This window comes from Urocitellus parryii, chromosome 6, assembly GCF_045843805.1.
Source record: "Urocitellus parryii isolate mUroPar1 chromosome 6, mUroPar1.hap1, whole genome shotgun sequence".
Classification (NCBI taxonomy): Eukaryota; Metazoa; Chordata; class Mammalia; order Rodentia; family Sciuridae; genus Urocitellus; species Urocitellus parryii.
In genome coordinates, this window is record NC_135536.1 from 171230048 (window position 1) to 171251467 (window position 21420).

Genomic DNA, 21420 nt, shown 5'->3' on the forward strand with positions numbered 1-21420 from the left:
TTCCCATGGGAACAGGGTTGTGATTGACTTTAGGGGAAATCTGAGGATGCTCCCACCACTCCCATGCCACTATATGCTACAGTTCTGGGACTCAGGCCCTTAAACTGGAGACCTTGGGGTCAATTCTGTGGCATGTCCCTCATCACAGCACTGTCAGTCAGAAAGATGGGTTGGGAAGACACTGTGAGGTGCAAGAACTCCAGGGCCAGTAAGTTCACAGGTGCAAGGAGATCTTCATGGGTCCCAACAGCCACCTGCCCCTGCAGTTACCCTGGACTCTAGAAAGTGACATATCAGGCCAGGGTGGAGTGGGGTCCATGTGAGCTCTGGGCCTAAGGTGGGAGGAGGAGTTTCCAGTGAATGGACCCAGCTCAGGAAAGCTGCCATGTTCCTGACCTCAGCCTGGCAAGTTTAAAGGGTCAGCCTCTGTCACCCAGGCCACTAGAGTGCCACTCTGGTCCTGGATCCAGGCTGGGAATCCATGCTTCTCAGGCTGTGCACACTCCCCAGTTCTCCCAGCCCTTGCAGGTTCTTGGTTCCCTCTCCAGGCATGAGGGCCCTTTAAGGAAACTCCAGGGGATAGTTGGAGTCACCCTACCAAGGACATTAAGAGGTGGGGTAGACAAGGAGGGATCCTGCCACACTGAGGGCCTGACACAAGCCTTTCAGGAATGACCTCCTAGGGACTAAAGAGCCTTCAAAAAGAAGTCATGGGAAGTTCATATTAAGGACACTGGAGACCAGTGGCCAGGGGCAGGACCTATCCTGTATTGGTTGGAGTTTCCTGATTGCACAGGTCACTGATCTCAATGCCTCACTTTCCTCCAGAGTAAAGTAAGGCAGAGCAGAAGCCACTGCACAGTTGTTGTGGGCACTGAATATTGAACGTGTTAAAGCTTGAGGAAACTGTGCCATTGTGCAGTTCATGAAAAGTAGCATTGTATTATTCAGGTCAATCCTAAATGCTGAAGACAATTTTCCAGATGTAGCAGCTTCCTGAGTCAGGTGAGGAAGAACCCTTTCATCCACCTGTGTCCAGAAACAGGCCAGGTTGCAAGCCACTGTCCACGGCTCTGTGCATTGTAAGACAGGCCAAGAGCAGATGTGCATTGCCCACACCTTACCCTCCCTGCACTTTCAGTCCTAGTTCCTATCTGAAAACACTTGGAACCAGACTGATTCAGGAGCACAACTGCTGGCACCAGCCAGGACATCCCTGTCTCCCTCAGCCACACCTGCCAGGGTCTTCATTCTAACACCTTCATTCCCACCCCGGGTCCCATTGTAGACCCCAAAGTCCACTTGGGCACAGATGCCAGAGAGCCTGCTTTCCCGAGTAGCCACCACTCAGAGCACTGAGTGATTGGGAAAAGTCTCTTTACTGTTGACTGGTTCCATTTCAAATGCAGCATCTCACATGTCACATGGACCCCCAGACAACCCACCTTCCTTCCATACTTCTCTTGTGGTTTTCCTTGTCAAAATGACTTTTTCACACTTTCTCCAATCTCACATTTCTATGCCTCAACTCCTGATGTTGATTCATACATTTTGTAGGAAAGGAAGACTAACTCTTTAAACTTTCGTCATTACCTGTACCTTCATCCACTGTCTCCTTTATACAATGATGACATGAAGATTAGAGCAGTATGACCAGTTTGGGTACAACCACATCCTTCTGAGCTAAGCCACAAAGGAGAGAGAGAGAGAGATCGAGATCGATCTTCAAGATAATATATATATATATGGACATTCAGGTCCAGGACTGCTTTTATTGTTTCATTGACTTGGCCAGGTTCTTGGGAATGGAAAGGGGTGTTTCTGGGACATGGTGTTCTACTGTCCTCCTTTATTTTTTCTTTTTAAGGTATGACACAGGCGATCGCCACGTTGCCTCTTGCGGAACCTGTGAAATATAAATAGACAACCCCACCAAGGCAGCAGACAGAGCCAGCCCAAGAGCACTGTTCCCTGGCCTCACCCAGAGAAACAGGATGACTGGCAATCTGCTGTCCGCCTACATCATTGGCCTGCTGGTCTTCACCTCTGCATGCCACTCCATGGGCTGCAAGCATGGTGTCACACCGGGCAATTCAGTGTCAGGTACTATTGTGGACCATCTCGGGACTGCCTGTTGTGATCAGTGCTTAAGCAGGGCCTAGGAAGAGAGAATGCTTGGAAGAAGCCAGTTTTAAGGGGCAGAAGGGACTGCTGGACACTGAACCCATGCACACAGGGGCTGGAGAGAAATGAGAGATGCTTCTCCAGTAACTGGGCTTTGGCCTGGATTTGAGAGACTGCACTGGGGAGGTCTGTGTTGGGCCTGTTGGGACCTTTCCTCTGGAGTAGTTGGAGGATAGGAAGCTCTGTCCCATCTGCAATTCCAGGCCTTCCCCACCCAGCATCAACTGCTCTCAGCCACAGGTAGCGGTCCTCAAACACAGAGGCCTACTGATCCAAGCTGGTCTGAGCAGGAAGACCACCCAAGCATTCTGCAAGGAAGCTCTGCTGGGTACCTAACCCAATTGTCTTCTACTGTGTGTCCAGCCAATTCCTTTTTATGCCAGCTGTGGCAGAGCTGAAGGAAGTCTGATCCCCTGCTCAGTTCTGCTGAGGTTTACAGGGGCTCCACGTGAGGCTGTGGGATATGTGAGAGTGGGCATGTGGGCAACCCCTTCAGCCTCCCTATTGTGTGCCTGGCTCCTCTGATGGTCTCAGGCCCCACAGGTGCCTGTCCTCCCAGGGTTCTGGGCCCTGGAACCCATTTGGGGGACCTAGCAGAGTGAGTATTGGATCGTGGACCTAAGTAAGGTTGGCCTGGTTGGTGTTGGGTTGCAAGGTCAAGGCCAGAGTGGGAGAAAAGGTTTGCGTGTGCTCTGCCTATGGTCAGGGGCCCTCTACCAGGGCCTAGGGAAGAGGTTTGAATAATGGGGTAATGGGAAGTGCAGTGGGGGTCTGGTGGGGACATGACAGAGGAGGGTACATGAAGTGGTGGCTTCATTGTTGAAGAGGAAGGTGTCCACAACTGAAGGTGAGGATGCTGGTGGTTGTTACTGACAGCCAGTCATCAATTACCTGAAAACAGAAGTGTTCAGTCCATTTTGCACCCACCCTTGAGTGCTCTCCAGATCCGCCTGGCCCAAGGACCTCAGTCCCACTTCTGAATCCGAACCCCAGTCTGTGCCGCTCCTGGGTGCCCACATTTTCTCCACCACCACCCTGACCGCGCTCAGCGCTCACCCGCATCCATCCCAGTAGACAGAAACTCAGAGTCTCTGTTTTCCTTAGCACACCGGCATGAAAACCGAAGGCTTCCCGGGGCTTCTGCAGGAGCAGGAGCAGGAGCAGGAAACGACGACGGAGGGCTTTCAGGGTCGGCCGCAGCAGCAGACAGCGTGCCCGGACTGTCTCTCACAGAGGGACTCACAGAGGGACTCACAGAATCAGGAAACGCCGCGGAAAACGCTCTGGCGGCCATAGCCAACAACGCCGCCGCGGCTCTGGCGTCGCTAGCAGGACAAGATAACGACGCCGCCCCCGCCGCCGCCGAGCTGCTCCGGAACAATCGACAGGCAGGGGCAGGCCAGCTGCCTCTAGCGCGCCGGGCGATCGCTGCGCTGCGTCGGCGGCGAGAGCTGCCCACCCACGACCTGCGGGCAGAGGCCCCGAACCTCCCCAGGCCCACGCTGCAACAGAGGTGCGCTACTGCGGAGGGTGGGCGGGGCGGGCGCCCATCGGGGGCACAGAGGTGGATCTGGGAGCTTTGTCCACCCCAGGACGCCCACACTCTTATGGACCTTCCCACAGATAAGTGCTCCATCGATTCCGAGTGCCACCAGGACTTTGATGAGGCTTGGCAGCTAGCGACAGGAGCAATGCTATACAGCTAGAAGAGTCCACCTGCTGCAGCTACTGGGGATGGAGCCAGCCCAGCCCAGAAGGCCCATCGGGGTCTGAGCCGCCTTCACCTGCCACCCCAGCTTCTTTGCCCTCCCCTTTGCAAGGAAATAAACCTTCGTAATCGCACCCCAGCCTCAGTCTCAGTCTCTCGAGGAGGGAGAGATGGTACCAGCTGGGGCACAGACCCTCAAATACTCCAGCTAGTTTATGCAAAAAAAAAAAAAAAAAAAACCAAAAAAAAAAAAAACTGGAGGCAAATTTCTCAAAATGAAAGAAATTTATATCTAGATGGGCTCTATGGAAGGGGTGCTGTTCAATTCAGAGAACAGGAAAAGAGAGTCACTCCCTGGACTCCCTTTTCCCATAGTGCTTGCCAGTCAGCAGCTGGGAATGAGGTCAGCAGGTGACCTAAGGAGCACAGAGCAGGCTGGCCCAGGGTCACACCCTTCCTGGTGACCACACCCAGTGGCTGGTCCATTTGGGCCCAAATGCAAGACACCTCTGCTCTGAAGAAGCATTTCAGCTCCAGAGCTCCCTATGGGGTCAGCTGAGGTCTGCAAGGCAGTGGCCCTTCTGCCTATACCTCTCCCCATCCCTGCCCAGGCCCACTGGAGAAAACACCCTCCCTGGAGCACCCATATATGATAATGAGGAAGAAATAAGAGCTGTGTCTTGAGTGGTGTCTGAGCAGCTTGCCCTCTCCACCCTTGCTGATGAATATGGGATAGCCCTGGGCTTTCCTGTCCTATGTCACCCTCCTCAAGGACGTGGAGAGGCTGAGACAGTCAAGCAGTACCAGAGCCTTCTGTCCTAGAGTCGCTGACCTGAGTCATTAGTGTGAGCTCCAGCCCTGAAGAGCTGGCCAGGCTGACCTGGGTTGCACATGCAGGTCATTGGCCTTCTTGGCTTAGAAAGCCAAGGGCTTGCGCCCAGCAATGACCCCAGGGAGGCCCCCCACACACCCTGTGGCCACAATGACCTCACTCAAACTGACCTGTGCACATAAATTACTATAGTAAAATGTCCCAGTGTAACTGACCTAATTCCTCTGTTCACCCCCTCCCCATCTGCTGATGCCCCATTACAGATGCTCAGAAACACCAGTGTCCAAAGCAGACAGAAATCCCGTCCTCAGGCTGGGGGTGCAGCTCAGTGCTGCAGTGCTTGCCTGGCATGCAGGGGTCTCTGGGCTCATGCTCTAGGAAGTGGGCTTACATTAGGTGGGGAGGGCCTCCTGCCTTCATGTGGCTTATATTCAGGTAGAGGAGGGGAGGTGGGAACCGTGAACATGTTCCAGAGGGCTGTGCTACAGTGTGGACACTCAGGGTCAACAAGCCCCCTGTGATAAAGCCTTGATCCTCAGAGAGATGTTTTTAGGATGTGCTTCAAAATTGAAGAGGTGGTGCCTAGTGGGAGGACTTGGTTGGGACCATGTCCTTGAAGGGGTCAGGGGGACCCTGGCCTGTCCTTGCTCTCTCTGCTTCCCAGCTGCAAGATGAATAGTTTTGCTCCACATTGTGACCCCCTCAGTATACGCTGCCTTGCTGTGCACCCAGAAGCAACAAGGCCAACTGATGAAACCTCTGGAAGCATTGTCAAAATCAACTTGAATTCTCCATAAGCTAGTTATCTCAGGTATGCTGCTGTAGTGTGGAAACCCAGCAATGGGAAACAAAAGTAAACTATAGTAGATTTTGGTGCAAAGACACATTGTGTTATAGAAGGTGGGGTATGGCTCAGGTGCTGAGCATATGCAAAGTTCTGGGCTCAATCCCCAGCACAACCCCTCAAAAAGAAGAAAAAAAAAACTTTTGTAATTAGAGAATGAAGGAGGGGCCTGTTTGCACATTTCTAATGGTGGTCATTGTTGACTCTTCCTGACCATGACCTCAGAGCCCAGGGCAATGGTGAGCAGAGATGCCATGTTCATGGACGCAGGAGCAGTGGGACTTTTTGCAGTGCTGGGGATCCCCATTCCAGGGGCCCCCAATTGCTGGGCAAAGGTTTTGCCATTGAACTGAATCTTCAGAACTTTTCTTTTTCTTTGAGTCTGGGTCTTACTAAGTTGCCAAGGCTGGCCTGGAAGTTGCACTCCTCCTGCCTCAGCCATCCAGGAGCTGGATGACAGGTAGCACCAGGGAACCTGGCTCTTCACCTGGTCTTGGTGTGGATCCACCTCAGTTCTGTACCTGTTCGACTCAGGACCAGCATGTTCTTCAAATGTTTCCATCCCATCCTCTGGGATCCTATAATTTTGGTCCCTGCTGTTCACATCTTCACAATTACAAACGATTCCCATGTCTTTATGGTAGAGAGTCCTCAGGTGAGACAAATGGAAAACGGGGGAAGAGAGAAAGCTGTGCTGCTGCTAGCACAGAGTTCATCTAAAAATGCGGCCCTGTCCCTGGGACACTGGCAGAGCCACTAGATGGTGCACATGAGAGGAGAGAAAGACACAGGGTGGGTGGGGAGAGGCAGATGGTCTGCTGAAATAAGTGAACTGATACCTGTTCTCAGATAACCTGGTCTAAGGATAGGGGAGTCCTTTAAAGAAAGTTAAGATCCTTGGGGTTTAATCTGGAGATTTGCAACGTTTAGTTAGGAGAACATCCTAGAAAACCTAAAACTTTTATAGCAACATTATATGGTTCCCTTAAGATGTCAGTAAGCTAGAAGAGGGTTTGCACATCCAACCAGTAACCATAGAAATAAGTGTGACTTGCTCTAGGTCACACAGCAACTCCCTAATGAGTCTAGAGTGATGGCCAGGGCTTCCCTTCCTTCTTGCATTAATGCACTGAAAACCCCCCATGTGACAGACCCTCTAGCAGGAGAGGCCACAGTAGTGAACATGGGAGATGGAGACACTTCTTCCTTAGGGCTGTCATTAGAAAAGGACACACACACACACACACACATACACACACACACACACATTGAACTGCAAATTGTAGTAGGTGCCATGTGATCTATTAATAGAGACTCGAGTTAGATAATCATAGTGGTGGGAGTGAGGGATACTCTATAAGAGAGTCAGAACATGCTCTTCTTTCTTTCTTTCTTTTTAGAGGAAAGCTTTCAGGCTGCATTTCCCCCTTATCACCCTCCTGAAGAAGGGGAAAGAATAATCATCAATGGCAAAAAGACAATTGTAGTAAAGCAACACCAAGAGCTGCTTTCACCCTTGGTAGGAAACTCTGGGCTCCTTCTTCGTGGTTTCCAGAACACTTCAAGATCAGAGAAACTTCTACAGGAATGAACTCTAGATATGATCCCTGCAGGCATAATCTTAGAACTGGTTCCTCTCCCTAGGGCCCATATAAGCCAGTCAAGAGGATCCTGGGCAGAGTCGAGGGGAACAGAGCCTCCTGGGACAAGGAAATGGTAGGATCCAAAGCAGGAGTAGCAAGAAGTAGATAGAGTTGTGATGCATGTGAGAGGTAGGACTGACAAGGGTGAGGGAAGAGAAGGAGCAGGGTGAGTAGGGTGAGGGTCAGGTGTGGGAGGAGCAGCTGGTGGGATGGTGGTTGATGGCAGAGTTGGGGAATCTTGGGAAATGCAGGGGGCAGCAGAGAATCCAGAGTCCAGTTGATGAGGTTAAGTCTCAGAGTCCCATTGGACACCCACAGGGAGGTATCATTGGGTACTATAAGTCTGACAGTTGGGAGAGGGGCCCAGGATGGAGATAAGAATTTGGGAATCATTAGCTATAGAAAGTGTATAAAATCGCCTCAAATAAGAGAAGGGAAGGGATGAATAAATAAATTCTGAGTTGTTCTAACATTTAAAAGGAGGAGGCAGAAAATGACATTGGGAAGAAGTACCAAGTGTTAGGGAAGAAAAATCAGGTAAGGATAGTTTCACTGGAGCCAAACAAAATATGTTTTAGAAATGGACCAGAGTAACTGTGTTGAATGCTGCATAGGGAATATAGACAGTGAGGACCTAGTCTTGTCCACCAAATCTGGCAGTAAGTGCATGACCTTGCTAAGAAAAGTTTCAGTGGGTTGGAGTGGGCAGAAACCTCAATGGATGGAGTTGAAGAATATGTTGATTTGGGATTAGCATGGCAGACGGCCACAGATGAAAAACAAAGGCAATCACTAACTCGTGGGAACACAAAAAGCTGTTCTGAGATAGAAGAGTCATCCTTCATTGTTGTATGAAGGATACAGTGAATGGAGGGTACATTGATGGAGAGGGGCAAAAGAGCTAAGCCTTCCCTTTTTAAAAAGATGTATGAATCAACATCAGGATTTGAGGCACAGCAAATGTAAGGTTGCAGAGAGTATGGAGAAGTCTTTTGGGAAGGGTAATTATAAGAGAAGTGTGGCAGGAATGTGGATTGTCTCAGGGTCCATGTGACATGTGAGATGCTGTATTTGAAATGGGTCCAGTCAACACAGTGAAGATACTTTTTCTGTCCACTGAAGGCTCTGTAACAGTACTTGACTAGGGTGCCAGAGCTGGTAACTGTTAGGGTAAATGGTTGTCAGTTCTCATGGACTGACTCTGCACCTTTGAGCTTTACTGGTTCTGGAGATCTTGCTCTTTAGAATAGCTCCTCAACCCTGAGGACTGTAATAGGGGACATGTCACAACTGTTCCCTAAGGTTTCGAGTCTCAGGGCCTGAGTCCCTGAACTCATAGTGGCATGGGTGTGGTGATAGCATCCTCAACTTTGCCCTGAAGTTGGCCACAACCCTGCCCCCATGGGGACAATCCCCTGTGCTTCTGTCACTTACTCTGACTCCACAACAGTGGCTACCTTGCCCATGAGGCTGCAGAAAAGGATTTCTTTTCTGAGTCTTTGAACTGGCCTTCCCTGGTCTCTTGTCCTGCTACAGGGCTAAATGGATGGGACCCCACAATCCTTGCTGTACCCTGCATCACCACTCTGGGCTGGAGCCTGATCCTATTCCTAACACAGCAGCCCTTACAACCTCCACCCCTGACCTAGGGGCTGTGTCAGGTGGTCCTTTGTCTCTCAGTAGTCTCAGCACAGCTAGAATGCTCAGAGAGGGTCTCCAGGTGACACACAGTCTGTCCCTCTCCCTGAATCTTGGGTCACAATTACAGAAGTTTCTGTTACACTGTGGTCAGTAATACTCTGGTGACTTGAGCCCTTCCTTTACCATGTTTGGCACAGACAGATCCATATATGTACCCAGATGCCTGAGACACTGCAAATAGCTTGGGACATGGTGGCTGTGGAGAAAGGGGTTGGTAGCATCCCAGCCTGTTGTGCTGGGGCAGTGGATACTTTTCTGAGAGGAACACACCTGAGATGGACTGTGATGCATTGGAAACTGCTTTCCAACTGCTTTCAGGAAAGGTCCCTTGGGATAGGTAGTGCTCACAGCACCTCTGTCTTTCATAGTGCATTGTCCAGTGTGGTGGCCTGGAAGAGCACAGTGCTGGATTCCCCACCAATTACAACCAGCATGGGGGGTTTACCCGTTAGGTCAGAAGCAGTGACGTCATGAGCTTACTTTGCCCAGTTTTATGGCCAGCATCCCAAGCAGCTTAGCAAATGTCTGAGAAAGCAGTTTCTGCAGATACCATGAATTTGCTATAGTTTCTAAGGTGTGCATACTGGGAGATATAAGAAGAGGGACAGTGTTCTTCAACATAATGCATAGATGGATATTCAGCTTTGGGACTGCTCTCAGTGTTGCACTGCCTTGGCTAGGTTCTTGGGAATGGAATGGGGAATTTCAGGGACATGGCATTTTACCATCCTTCTTTTATTCTTTTAAGGAGGACCCAGGTAGACACCAATCTCCTCCGAGGGAACACTTGTGCACATTGACAGGCATCTCACCAAGGCAGCAGCACACAGAAAGTCCAGCAGTGCTGTGACCAGGGCCCCACCAAGAGTAAGCCTGCCTGCTTCCTTGGCCTTCCCCATGCTACAACCACAACTGCCCAAAGGTGGCCAAAGGGCAATGCCTGAGAATGAAGAGGAGTCAGGTACTTTTGTGGCCCACTGGGGCTGCCAGACTTGGGCTGTGCCCAAGGATTGGAGGGGTTAGGGAAGAGGGAGTCCTTGGGAGAAGTCAGTAAGGGGAGAGAGATCAGAGAGAAGGCGCCATGGCTGGGTGGAAGGGTCACCAGGCTGGGTCAGAGTAGACCAAGTTGCTGGGAAAGGTGAGAGGGTCAGAAGAAGCTCTTAGACATTGGCCCTGTCCAAATGGGGGGATATAGAAAAATGAGGGATGCTTCTCCAGTAACTGGGCTTGAGGACGGATCAGGGAGAATGGGTGGGGTGCTTCTCATCTAGACTAGCTGGATAATAGGAGGCTGGGTCCCAACTGTAATTCCAGGCATTCCCCACCCAGCACATACTTCTGCCAGACACAGGTGGCTGACCCCACACACAGATGGCCATTGTGACCTGTCCTGAGAAGAAGACCACCAAAGGATCCTGTGAGGAAGTTCTGCTGGGTACCTAGTCCAATTCTCTTGTGCTGCACGTTGAGGCTATCCTTTTGATTACAGCTGTGGCAGAGCTGAAGGAAATTGATCACCATGCTCAGTTGTGTCCAGGTCTTAAGTGGCTCCATGGGAAGCTGTAGAATATCTGGGACTGGGCAGTGGGCTACCCCACAGCCTCCCTGCTCTGTGCTGGGCTCCTTTGAAGGTCCTAGGTACCAGGTGTACTTTTCCTCCCAAAGAACTCAGGGCACTATAGACACCTGGGGAGCTAGAGTTGGGTGAGCAGTGAATCATGAACCCAAGGGAGGCCCACCAGCTGGGCAGGGGGATGCAAGGCCAGACATGGGAAGAAGGGCCTGTGTGTGCTGTGCATGGCTCAGAGCCTCTTTGGTAGGGCATAGGTATTAGGTTGGAGTCATGGGGCAGGAGGACATTCTGGATTAGGTATGGAGTGGCCACATGACAAAGGGTAAACCCCAGAGATGGCCTCAGAGTTGAAGGGGTAGGTCTCTGCATGCTGCACCCTAGGGAGACCCATCTGACAGCTGAAGGTGAAGATGCTAAGGGCTGTTCTTGAGAGGTAGTGTTCAATCACTGAAAACCAGAGTTACTTAATTCATTCCTCTCCCAAGAATTCCTCTCAAGAGCCTTGACCACCCTTCACATTCCCCTTACCCAAGGGTAATCATTGGTGCTCCCAAGCCCTGAAAGCCAGTATGTGTCCCTCCCACCCGCCCGATCTAGGGTGGTGGGGCACCACTTATCCACCACCTACGGATCACCTGTACCCATCCTCTGGATGCATCCCCTACATCCCAGAGAACATGGGGCGCTGTATGGAGCCCTACATCTATGCCATGACCAGGTGGGTGACATGGTGTGCTCGTGGAGACACTGCGCTGCTTGGAAAACTTTGTGACTTCACCCTGTCAGTGGGTTCTGAAGCCTTGTAGGAGCAGAGATCCGTGTGGCACCCCCAGCCTGTGCCACAAGGAAGGTGTGCACTTGGGACAGACAGGTCCCCACTGATAACAAAGAAAATGAGGTCCCAGAGCTGTGCACACCCCCAGGGCATACGTGTTCTTTCCATCCAGGTAAGTGTTGGAGCAACCTGCCCACCACTATGCCTGTCACCACAGCGCGAGTCAAGCCGGTTTTACAGAAATCTAAACGTTTGTAAATGCACCCCAGTGTCTGTCTAGGTCTCTGGGAATGGGGATGGGAGAAGAAACTGGATATCCCAGTCCCCGCTGTAGCCACCTCCTGTTCTCGCCCTGGAAGTCCTGGGCATATCCACCCTAGAACCGGACACATCTTGTCCTGGAAAAGATCTTGGGTACAACACAGAGGGAAAATCCCATAGGAGAAAGGAAGTAGGATGGAAGTTCAAGGCCAGCCTAGGCCATTTGGCAAGACACTGTGTTAAAAAAAAAAAAAATCCTGTCGAGTCTTCACAAAGGACTGTTTTGTTTCTATATTTTTATATAAATAGTTTTTCATCTTATCAGCCTCCCCTGTTGTTTTCGTGTGTGTGGTTGCTTTTTGAGTTTTTTATCCTGTTTTGTTTTTGCAATGCCAGGGATGGAACCCGGGACTTCATACTGGCGAGGCCTGTGCTCTACCACGGAGCTCCATCTCCAGCCCTTGTTTGTGTTTTCTGTCCTTTGTTATTTTCTGTTTCTCCTTCATGTATGTTTGGGCTTTTCCTGTTCTGATCTCTCACAGTTCTCAAGTTCAATATTTAGCTCATTAAGAAACAGGCAGAAGTTTGGAGGTGGAGCTCAGTGGGACTTTTGGTAGAGTGCTCCAGCTCTTATAATATTCCTATATTAGGGATCCCAAAGGACCCCCAATATATGGAGATTAGTTCAGGACCTTCATATAATTCATGAAGCAATGGTCCCTTGCATCCAGTTGTTCTAACTCTCCTTACCCAGATTCCCCAGGGGACTACTTATTATACTGTCCTAGATTTTTAGGAAGTCTCTTACTGCATTCCTTTACATCCAAAAAGCCAACCTCTATTTGCCTTTGAGGATCCTATTCTAAGGCAGGACACGTTACCTGAACAGTCCTTCCCCAGAGATTTAGAGGTGGTCCCCATCTGTTTGAATAAGCTCTGACACAAGACCTTATGGACTGGTCACACCCTAAAACAGTGTTCCTTCAGTATGTAGATGGCCTTCTTTTGTGTGGCCCTTCAGAAAAAAATAATTTCTGAGGACACTGGCTCTCTTTTCCATTTCTTGATCACTAGGGGTGTAAGGTCTCCAGAGAGAAGGCTCAGCTGTGCTATCCCAAGTTACTTACTTGACATGGTATTGAAAGGTGAAACTCGAAGCTTGGCCCAGAAAGAATTCAACCCATACTCCATCCCCTTCCTCAGACGGTAAAGCGACTCAGGGGCTTTCTGGGAACAGCTCGATTGTCCCATTCCCAGCGACAAAAATACTCAGGGTCATTCCAGGGGAACTGGGCTGCACAAAATAACCACACAAGAGACAGTGGTACCTTTTTATTTGGGGTCAGGTGACGGCTCCTCTGACCGTAAGGGTTGGCAGAGAGAGAGGAGAGAGAGAGAGAGAGAGAGAGAGAGAGAGAGAGAGAGAGAGAGAGAACACAAGCTGACCCCTTTTATTGAGGAGAAGCCATTCAAAAGAAGCAAGGGGTCAGGTTTCAGGGGGCTGAGTCGTCCACTGTCAGCAGGTTGACTGACATCTAGGAAGGCCACACCCAAGGGCAGAGTAAGAGAAGGGGACACACAAAGGGCATTTCCATGGAACATTCTATCCCAAACAGGGCAAGGGGGTAATATCACAAATGAATAGGTGAGCATAGCTCCACCATGGGGCTGCAGGAAGGCACACCTACCCATGAAGACACATTTTTCAACATTTTGCTTCTTCTGGGATCAGGGCAGCTGTCTAGGGCCACTTTGATGTGGCCAGATCACGGGAAGTGACTGATAGAGCCTCAACCAATCAGGTAAGGAAAATACTGGTCACACAGAGTGTCGGTCTCCCACACTCCATATTGTGGAATTTTGATCCCCGAATATGCTGAGAAGGCAAGACCCCTCTATGAATGCCTTAAGGAAGCTCAGGGATATTCACAGGCAATTATTAATTGGACTCCAGAGGTGAGGAAGCCTTCAATATGTTAAAAAGAGCTGTTACCCAGACCTCTGCTCTGGGCTTGCCCACTCAGTTGGGGAATGGATTGGCACTATGCAATCATGAGGGGCCACTCTCCACCAGGGAGATACCTAAGTAAAGAATCATACAAGGTGGCCAAGGGGTGGCCTGGATGTGGGTGCAGTGGGACTATTGGTCCCTGAGGCACACAAACCTACTCCGGGAACCCCGCTAACTCTACTTACCTCCTATGTCACAGGACGAATCCTAAATGCTAAAGGTATTCTCTGGGTAACAGTCAACCATATACTCAAATATCAGGCTCTTTTGTTGGAAGGACCTGAAATTAATTACCTGAAAGACTTGTCATAACCTCAACCCGACCTTTCTTTCTTGAGATAGAGGGAAAACCTCTCCACTCCTGTGAGGAAGTTTTAGTGTAAACTTATACTGCCAGACCAGATTTATCTGAGCATCCTACAGATAATCCTGATCTCACTCTGTACACCAATGGGAGTTTATCGGTGATTGATGGGACTTGGAGATCTGGATATGCAGTTGTGACAGATTTTAAGGTTCTTGAATCAGGGCTACTTCCTACTAATACCAGTGCTCAGCTGGCAGAATTAGTTGCCCTCACTAATTAAGTGAAGACTGCTTAACTGCTGCAGGCATTCCTGTACAGCATGCCAAGAAGTCTCTTTGTCTCCTAGAGGCAATCTTTCTGCCTGAGCTCTCAGGTAGCAGTTATCCACATTTCTGGACATCAGAAGGGAGAGGACACAATAGCTGAAGGAAATAGGGCTGCGGATGTAGCAGCCAAGGCAGCTAATTTACAGGGTTCCACAGTTGCCCCACTCCTATGGGAAAATTATTTTCTGTTCCCTGAATGTCCCCACTACTCGATGGAAGAGACTCAGCAAGCTATTAATCAGGGATACCAACTAGATTATAGAGGGTGGTGCGTTTCTCCTGAGGGCATCCAATCACTTCCCCAAGCATCCCAGTGGAAAGTTTTAAAGTCTATCCATCACCTCTACCATTTGGAAAGAGATAATACTCTCACCCTAATACAGAAAATGTCTTCAGGAAAACTCTTGAAGGACACCATCCAACAGATTATCCAAAGCTGTAAAATCTACCTCATGTTTTTTTTTTTTTTTTCCTTTCCTTGTACATCTGTCAGCCCTGTTGGTAATTCTTTGGGGCCCTTGCATTATCAATTTGCTTATTTGCTTTGTTTCCTCTTGGGTAGAGACAATAAAACTTCAGATGGTGTTACAAATGAGCCCCCTCTAGACTTCTACCATGGACCCATTGATGGACCCACTGATGACTATCATCAGTGTTGGCCTCTGGACCTGCCTGCTGCTTCCCACTTACCCTGGACCGTCCTCAGCAGGATATCCCGGTTACTCCATTGATGCCCCTTGTAGACCTGAAATAGTTACAGTGGTCATCGCCCCAACTCCCAACAGTAGTCAGGGTATCCTCTGAGGGGAATTGAGGGAGATGTAAAAGGACTTAGGCAGCCAGGGTAAGATGGTTAGTGAGGAGGTTGGGGGCAGGGTCAGAACAAAGGAGAGGTCTTCTGATGAGGTCAACTTCCCGGTTGACAAAAGTACTCATGGATACAAGCAGAGGACCCAATTATAGAGACACTTCCATACTTGTGCTCCCAAGCAGAGGACAATAGAAAAACTGAAACAGATGTGTGGATGGAGGGGGAACCAATCAATAACAGTGAGGGGAGCATAGACAGGGGAGAAGATAAGGAAAGGAGAAAATTCCAGAGAACATAAAAAGAAAACGCCAAAATTCCCCACTGGATTCCCAGGTGTGCGCCCCCTTCTCTTCAAAGTCTATATCTTGCTTTTGCAACAAACATACTGCTTGCTTGCTATCTCTGTGTCCTGTTCTTCAATTATTTGCTGAACAGAGACAATGAACCCAGCACCCCTAGACAGTAAAACACCCCTCCTGCCTCAGCATAACCAGTAGCTGGGGTTACAAGTGTGCACCACCACGCCCAGCAGTTTAGTTAATCTTATAAACTAAACACATCTGTTTCACCAGCTTCCAGTCCAAGAAACAGGATGCGATCAGCAATCCAGAAGTCTCTCAGCATCCCTATGTGTCATTGTGCCATCCTAGAAATACATACATTAGTTTTGACTATTTTTATAATTGATATACACAATCTTCAATCTGCATCACCAAAAAATAATTGATAAATTAATTTCAAACCTTGTAGTCCTCACAGAATACTTTTTGAGTCTCTACCTTGTGATTGAACCTCACCCATTATTGGTGGGCCATTGAGGCTCATTCTTGATGGTCTCCACTTAGTCGGATACGGGAGAAAACTACAGAAATGAGATGTTTAATTGTTATTTACTTGTACTTTATGAGTTTATTTATTTATATGTTTATTTATTTTCACAGTATTAGGAACAGAACCCAGAGCTTCCCACACGTGAGGCAAGCTCTCTATCAGTGAGCTACACTCACCCGCACTTTGGAGTAGGCTGTGAGCAGGGCCTTCTGAGGTGTGGCCAGCCTCATGGGCAGGTGAATGAGGAGTGTTCTGGGAGAGAGGGATGGCCTTTTATCTGATCCCACAAAGGATCCTTGACCTGGGAATAGGTGGGCAGTATACATGGAAGGGTTCTGTCAGTTTGCTCTCCCCTCTGTGCTTGGTGGTCATTTCTGTGGCTGTGGGTGCTGAGGACTGCAGGTCCTCTGGGTGGTGCTAATCTCTGACAAGTTCTGATACTACACAGGCAGAAGTCAGGCCATTGGGTTGAGACCCAGCTGTGGGGAGAGCAGGGGAGTGTCTTGTGGGTGCCCCAGTCCAGCCTCCCCAGCTCAGCACAGCAGTGGTCTCCTTGGGGTGTGACAGTCCAGCTCTTTGTAACATGGTGGTCCTTCAGCTGTCTCCCCAGAGCTGTCCACTTGGCCAGCTCTACTCCTTCAATCTGCAAGCAGGAGTAGGTAGGTAGCCTCTCTCCAGGAGTCAGGGAGTCATTGGATCCCCACTGTCCCTTCCCCTTCCCCTGTTCCCCTCTCAGACAGTGTGTGCAGATAACTAGATCCTGTCCTTTTGGACTTCCTCAAGTGTGCCCTGCTCCAGGTCCCAGCCCCTGCTGGAAGTGGGACGCTGGGTTCTTTTCACTGCTCTGGGGCTGGCCCTATTGGGGTATTTGAGACCCTCATGATCTCAGTTGGACCAGCACAGCTGAAATGCAGTCCCAGTAGGGAGCAGTCATTCATTCCCTGATCCCTCCCCTCATTCTGACACTCAGACGAGAGAAGAATAGGAGAGGAAAGATCTGCTTTATTTCATTTTATTTTATTTATTTTTGCAGTAGAGGGGATTGAACACAGGGCTGCTCTACCACTGAGCTACATCCTCAGCCCCAATCGTTTTTCACTTTAAGACAGGGGCTCCATGGCATGGAACTTGGGATCTTCTTGCCCAGACACCAGTCACTAGGTATACAGGCGAGTGCCACCGCGGTGGTTTTGTTTGATTCTCGTTACTTTAGGGGTGCCTTTGGGAAGGGAGGGGTGCGGTGAGATATGTTCGAAGTACCACCCCAAGTCATCATTCAGAAAAGTTGGTCTCGGGGTCGCAAGCAGGGTCGGTGCGGCAGCCATCTGCAATGAGAGTTGGTGTCAGTGGCGGTTCCCCCCCCCTCCCCCGCATCCCACCCAGCCCGGGTCGCGGCGCTGGCCTCCCAGGGCTCACCTGAGCTGCAGCAGAAGCCAGCGGCCGCGCACCGGCCCCCGCTCCCGCAGGGCTTCTGGCCCGACTGGCAGGGCGACGGCAGGTAGTTCTCCTCCTGGCAGCGCAGCGCCTCGGCTGTGCCCACGAAGCAGCCCAGCTCGTCCCCGCAGCAGATGCTGGGCCCGAAGCAGCGACCTTGGCCACCGGGGCCGCAGGGGAGGCACTGCGGGAAGGAAGAGGGTGAGCGGGAAGGAGGTCTCGGGGAAGGTGGGGACCCCCTGGAGGCCGGGCCCCGCGGGGTACTCGGGATTGGGTTGCCGGGACTGAAGCTGGGATCTGGCTCCGCAATGCTGGCCAGATCCCGGGGGCTAGAGGTCCTGGGGCCCGACTGAGCTCTAAGGGCAGCAGTGGAAACCTGCCAAACTCCTTGGGTTCCCAGGTGAGGAAGGGACGGGATCCAGGGGACAGAGCGGCATGGTGGTGGTCCCTGTGGGCCCTAGGGTCGGGTGGCTCACCTTGCGCACGTCCAGCTCCAGTGTGGCCCTCTTGCCGCCCAGCGGGCAGTTCTGGATGTAGCAAGCCGAGGTCAGAGCCAGGAGGCCCAGCAGGCAGCAGGCGAGGCTGTGGCTGGCCATGGTGTTGGCTACTAGGTCCCGGGGATCCGCGGCTGCTGGAGGTCTCTCAAGCCTGGCCTTTTTATGCCTGGGCGCTGGACCTGCCTAGTAGTGTCTAAGAAGGCAGTCGCATTACTAGTCACAGCAGGTCACTAGGGTCAGACCATGTCAGCCAGGTCGGCCCCTCATTACCAGAACAGAGTCAGAGTCAGTGTCTTGGCTAATGGACTGATATATGCATAGTGGGTGCTCTAGAGAAGGGAGCAGGCTGGGTCACCTGGGGCATGAGTGTAGGAAGGACAGAAATGAGTGATGGTTTGGGGAGAGGGGAGTCCAACCAAGGGAATTTTTCCAGATTTCAGAAACCTAAAGGGGGCTGTGAGGTTCATGTTGGTGGATCCTGGGGCTTCTCCAGGCAGGAACAGCCTCTGGCTAGAATCCCCGTCCATACACCCTGGTCCATACACATTCAGTCCTTGACCCCCTAGTAAAGGTCTCCTCTTCCTAAGCCTAATTAGCCAGAAAACCTCCCCACCCCAGCACACAGCCACAGCCACTTCCCTGTCCCCATCACTTGCATGGACGAGATCCCAGCTTTCTCCCACCTCTACCTGCAAGTCAACCTTTCCTCCAGCTAGGAGCTGGGCTACAGTCCACCTGTATTGGAATTGGTAATATCTGTGGCTATGTCACCAACACAGGTGACAGGCAACCTCCCATCATGTACAGTTACTGCAAAAGTCTCTAAGGATTGTTTAGAATCATGGTCACCTGGAGATTAGGGCATTCTTCTGTCTGCCCCTAGAGTTTGTGATCTAATGGTTTATTAAAGAATCAGATTTAGGACAAAATCAAAATGTGTTGTATCATATTGACACCTGAATATAAATGTAATTGGTTTCTTTTGTAACCCATCATCTTTTGTGTGTATGTGTGTATGTGTGAGTGTGTGTGTGTGTTGATGATCAAACTCATCTTTTGTTTTATATATTTAAAAACTTCTGGAGGCTATCCAGGTGCAGTGGCACACGCCTGTAATCTCAGCAGCTTGGGAGGCTGAGGCAGGAGAATAGCGAGTTCAAAGCCAGCCTCAGCAATAGTGAGGTGCTAAGCAACTTAGTGAGATTGTGTCTCTAAATCAAATGGGATATGGTTGAGTGCCCCTGACTTCAATTCCCAGTTACCCCCCAAAAAATTTTGGGGAGGCTGATATGGTGGCGCACACCCGTAATTCCAGTGACTTGGGAGGCAGAGGCAAGAGGACCACAAGTTTGAGGCCAGCCTCAGCAAATTAGTGAGGCCCTAAGCAACTTAGTGAGAACCTTGTGTCAAAATAAAAAATAAAAAGGGCTGGGGAGGTCATTCGATGTACATCATCCCTGGGTTCAAAATCCCCAGGACCAGAAAACAAAGAAACAAACTTTTGGGGAACTGAGAGATAGCTGAGTTCTAGAAAACTTGTGCAACATGTGAGAAGCCCTGGTTTCGATTGCTAGCACGGTGGGGGAGTCATTTCCTCCTTTATAAGTTTCATTTTAGTGGAGCAGGAGAGGTGTGAAATATCCTAGTGAACAACTGCTTATAGTTGTTCCATCTAGCTGTTTCCCAAAAGGTCACATGTTAAAGGCTTGGTCCTCAGGATGCTGTTATTAGGATGTGGTTACATCTCTATGAGGTGGGGCCTAGTGGGAGCACTTTTGGTTGTTGGGTGCATGTCCTTGAAGTGGCTAGTGGGACCTGGCTCCTCATGGCTCTCTCTTGCTTCTCCACCATGAGGTGAGTGGTTTTGCTCCACCACGTGCTCCTGGTGCCATATGCTGCTTCCCCATAGACCTGTAAACAACAGGCCCAAGGGATCGTGGACTGGAACCTCTGAGAGCATAAGCCAAAATAATTCATTTCTCTTTATAAGTTAATTATCCCTGGTATTTTGGAGTGGTGACGAAAACCTAGCAACCCAGTTAGGAAACAAAGATCAGCCTTATTTTTCTAGCAATAAGCACATTGCATCAGAGGAACTGGGGTGTGGCCCAGGGGTAGTGTGCTTGCCTAACATGCACCAAACCATGGGCTTGATGCCTGCACCGGCCCCTTGGTAATATATATATATATATATATATATTTTTTTTTTTAGAAACAGGATTCGCTATATTGCCCAGGCTCATCTCAATTCTCTGGGATCAAGAAAGAGATCCTTCTTTCTCAGCCTCCTGCATAGCCAGGATTTCAGGCATGTGCCACTGCATTATTTTAGCAAATTTAAACAGAAATGCAACTCTCCTCATGATCCGGTTTTAGGATAATTCCACCCCCATAGAAACTTCCCTCATGCATCAATCTTGTTCCCATTCCCAGGCCCAGGAAACCACTGATGTTCATTTACCATTTCTAGAAATTCTCCACAAATGGGACCATAAAATACATCATTGTTTATGGCTTGTTTTGCTTTTTAAGAGGTGGGGGTGTGGTTCAATGATAGAGCACTTGCTTAGCATGTGTGAGGCCCTGAGTTAAAACCCCAGCACTGCAGTATTTAAAAAAAAAAAGCGAGAAAGATCACCTCATCTAAGGGGAAGTGCTGCTGTCTGGTGGTCCCTGAGCACAGACCCTCCCTCTCCAGATGCTGGAGGGAGTTAAGGCTGAGTGGATTGTGAGATGATGCACCAAAGCCTCGGTCTTTGGTCACGTGTGTTCAGCCTGTTTAAGATGGATGCTGAAACTTCCTCCTCTATTTCTACACCCCACTGGCAGTGCTGCCACCAGAAATCTCAGAGCTGTGAAGAGTGACGCAGCGCTGGCTCTGGGGTTCCAACTTCACCGAGGCTATGGATACTATTCACGTATACGACTTTGTACATCAAGTCCTCCCAGTTGCACACCCTGAATATAGATAATTTTTATTTGTCAATTATACCTCAGTAGCATTCCAGAAAATAAACAGAAAAAAAATGTTTCTCGTTAATTCTTTTTCTCTGTTATCACCCCATTCATGCTGTTGTTGGTGGGAGAGATACCCCATGTTGGCTCCTGGTACAGAACACAATCCCTTCCCCAGATGTCTCTGGGCCAAGATCCATATTGGGCTTCAACAGGCTGTCCTGCTGTTCTCCAGGGCCACCTGCCTTTGGTGGATGGGTGCTTGGTTAGACCAGAGAATCCATTACCCTCCTCTTTTCCTGTAAATTCCTGGATCAAAAGCAGTGTGTCAGCCTGAGGCTGTAGCCCAGGGTGGAGTGCTTGCCTGCTGTGCAAGTTCCTGGGTTCAATACCTAGCCTGGAGGTGGGGAAAAAGCATCTTTGAATGTTGGTGCTGGAAGTAGCTTGCTGGTCCCCAGGGAATAGTGCCCAACTGTGGTATCTGCTATTGGTGGAAAGTGCCAGGTTGGCTTTGATGAGAAGTGTAGTGGAGCCAACGGACAGCCTTGCCACTGTTGAACCCTCGACGCAAAGAAAAGACCACTGTCTCCAATTTAAACCAAATTAAAGCAAGCTTATATTGTGGACATAAGAGAGCTGACCAGTGACCACCTCACTCAGAAGCCGGCCAGAGAACAGCCCTAGTTTAAGGGCAGAGGGGGTTTTACAAAACAAGGTACAAAGGCAG

The 21420-nt window shown here is 49.9% G+C and overlaps 1 protein-coding gene and 1 non-coding gene across 2 annotated transcripts; both read right to left on the bottom strand.

Moving 5' to 3' along the window:
• Nucleotides 1-6973: 6973 nt before the first annotated feature.
• Nucleotides 6974-7191, bottom strand: LOC113197439 (small nucleolar RNA U3). The gene has a single exon (XR_003302695.1). It is a non-coding gene; the product is annotated as a small nucleolar RNA U3 (small nucleolar RNA).
• A 9888-nt stretch (nucleotides 7192-17079) lies between these two features.
• On the bottom strand, nucleotides 17080-17837 carry Oxt (oxytocin/neurophysin I prepropeptide). The gene is made up of 3 exons (XM_026409744.1): nucleotides 17718-17837; nucleotides 17224-17425; nucleotides 17080-17132 (listed from the first exon to the last, which is right to left on the bottom strand). Exons 1-3 carry the CDS (start codon nucleotides 17835-17837, stop codon nucleotides 17080-17082), a joined length of 375 nt encoding a protein of 124 aa, XP_026265529.1.
• Nucleotides 17838-21420: the final 3583 nt, after the last annotated feature.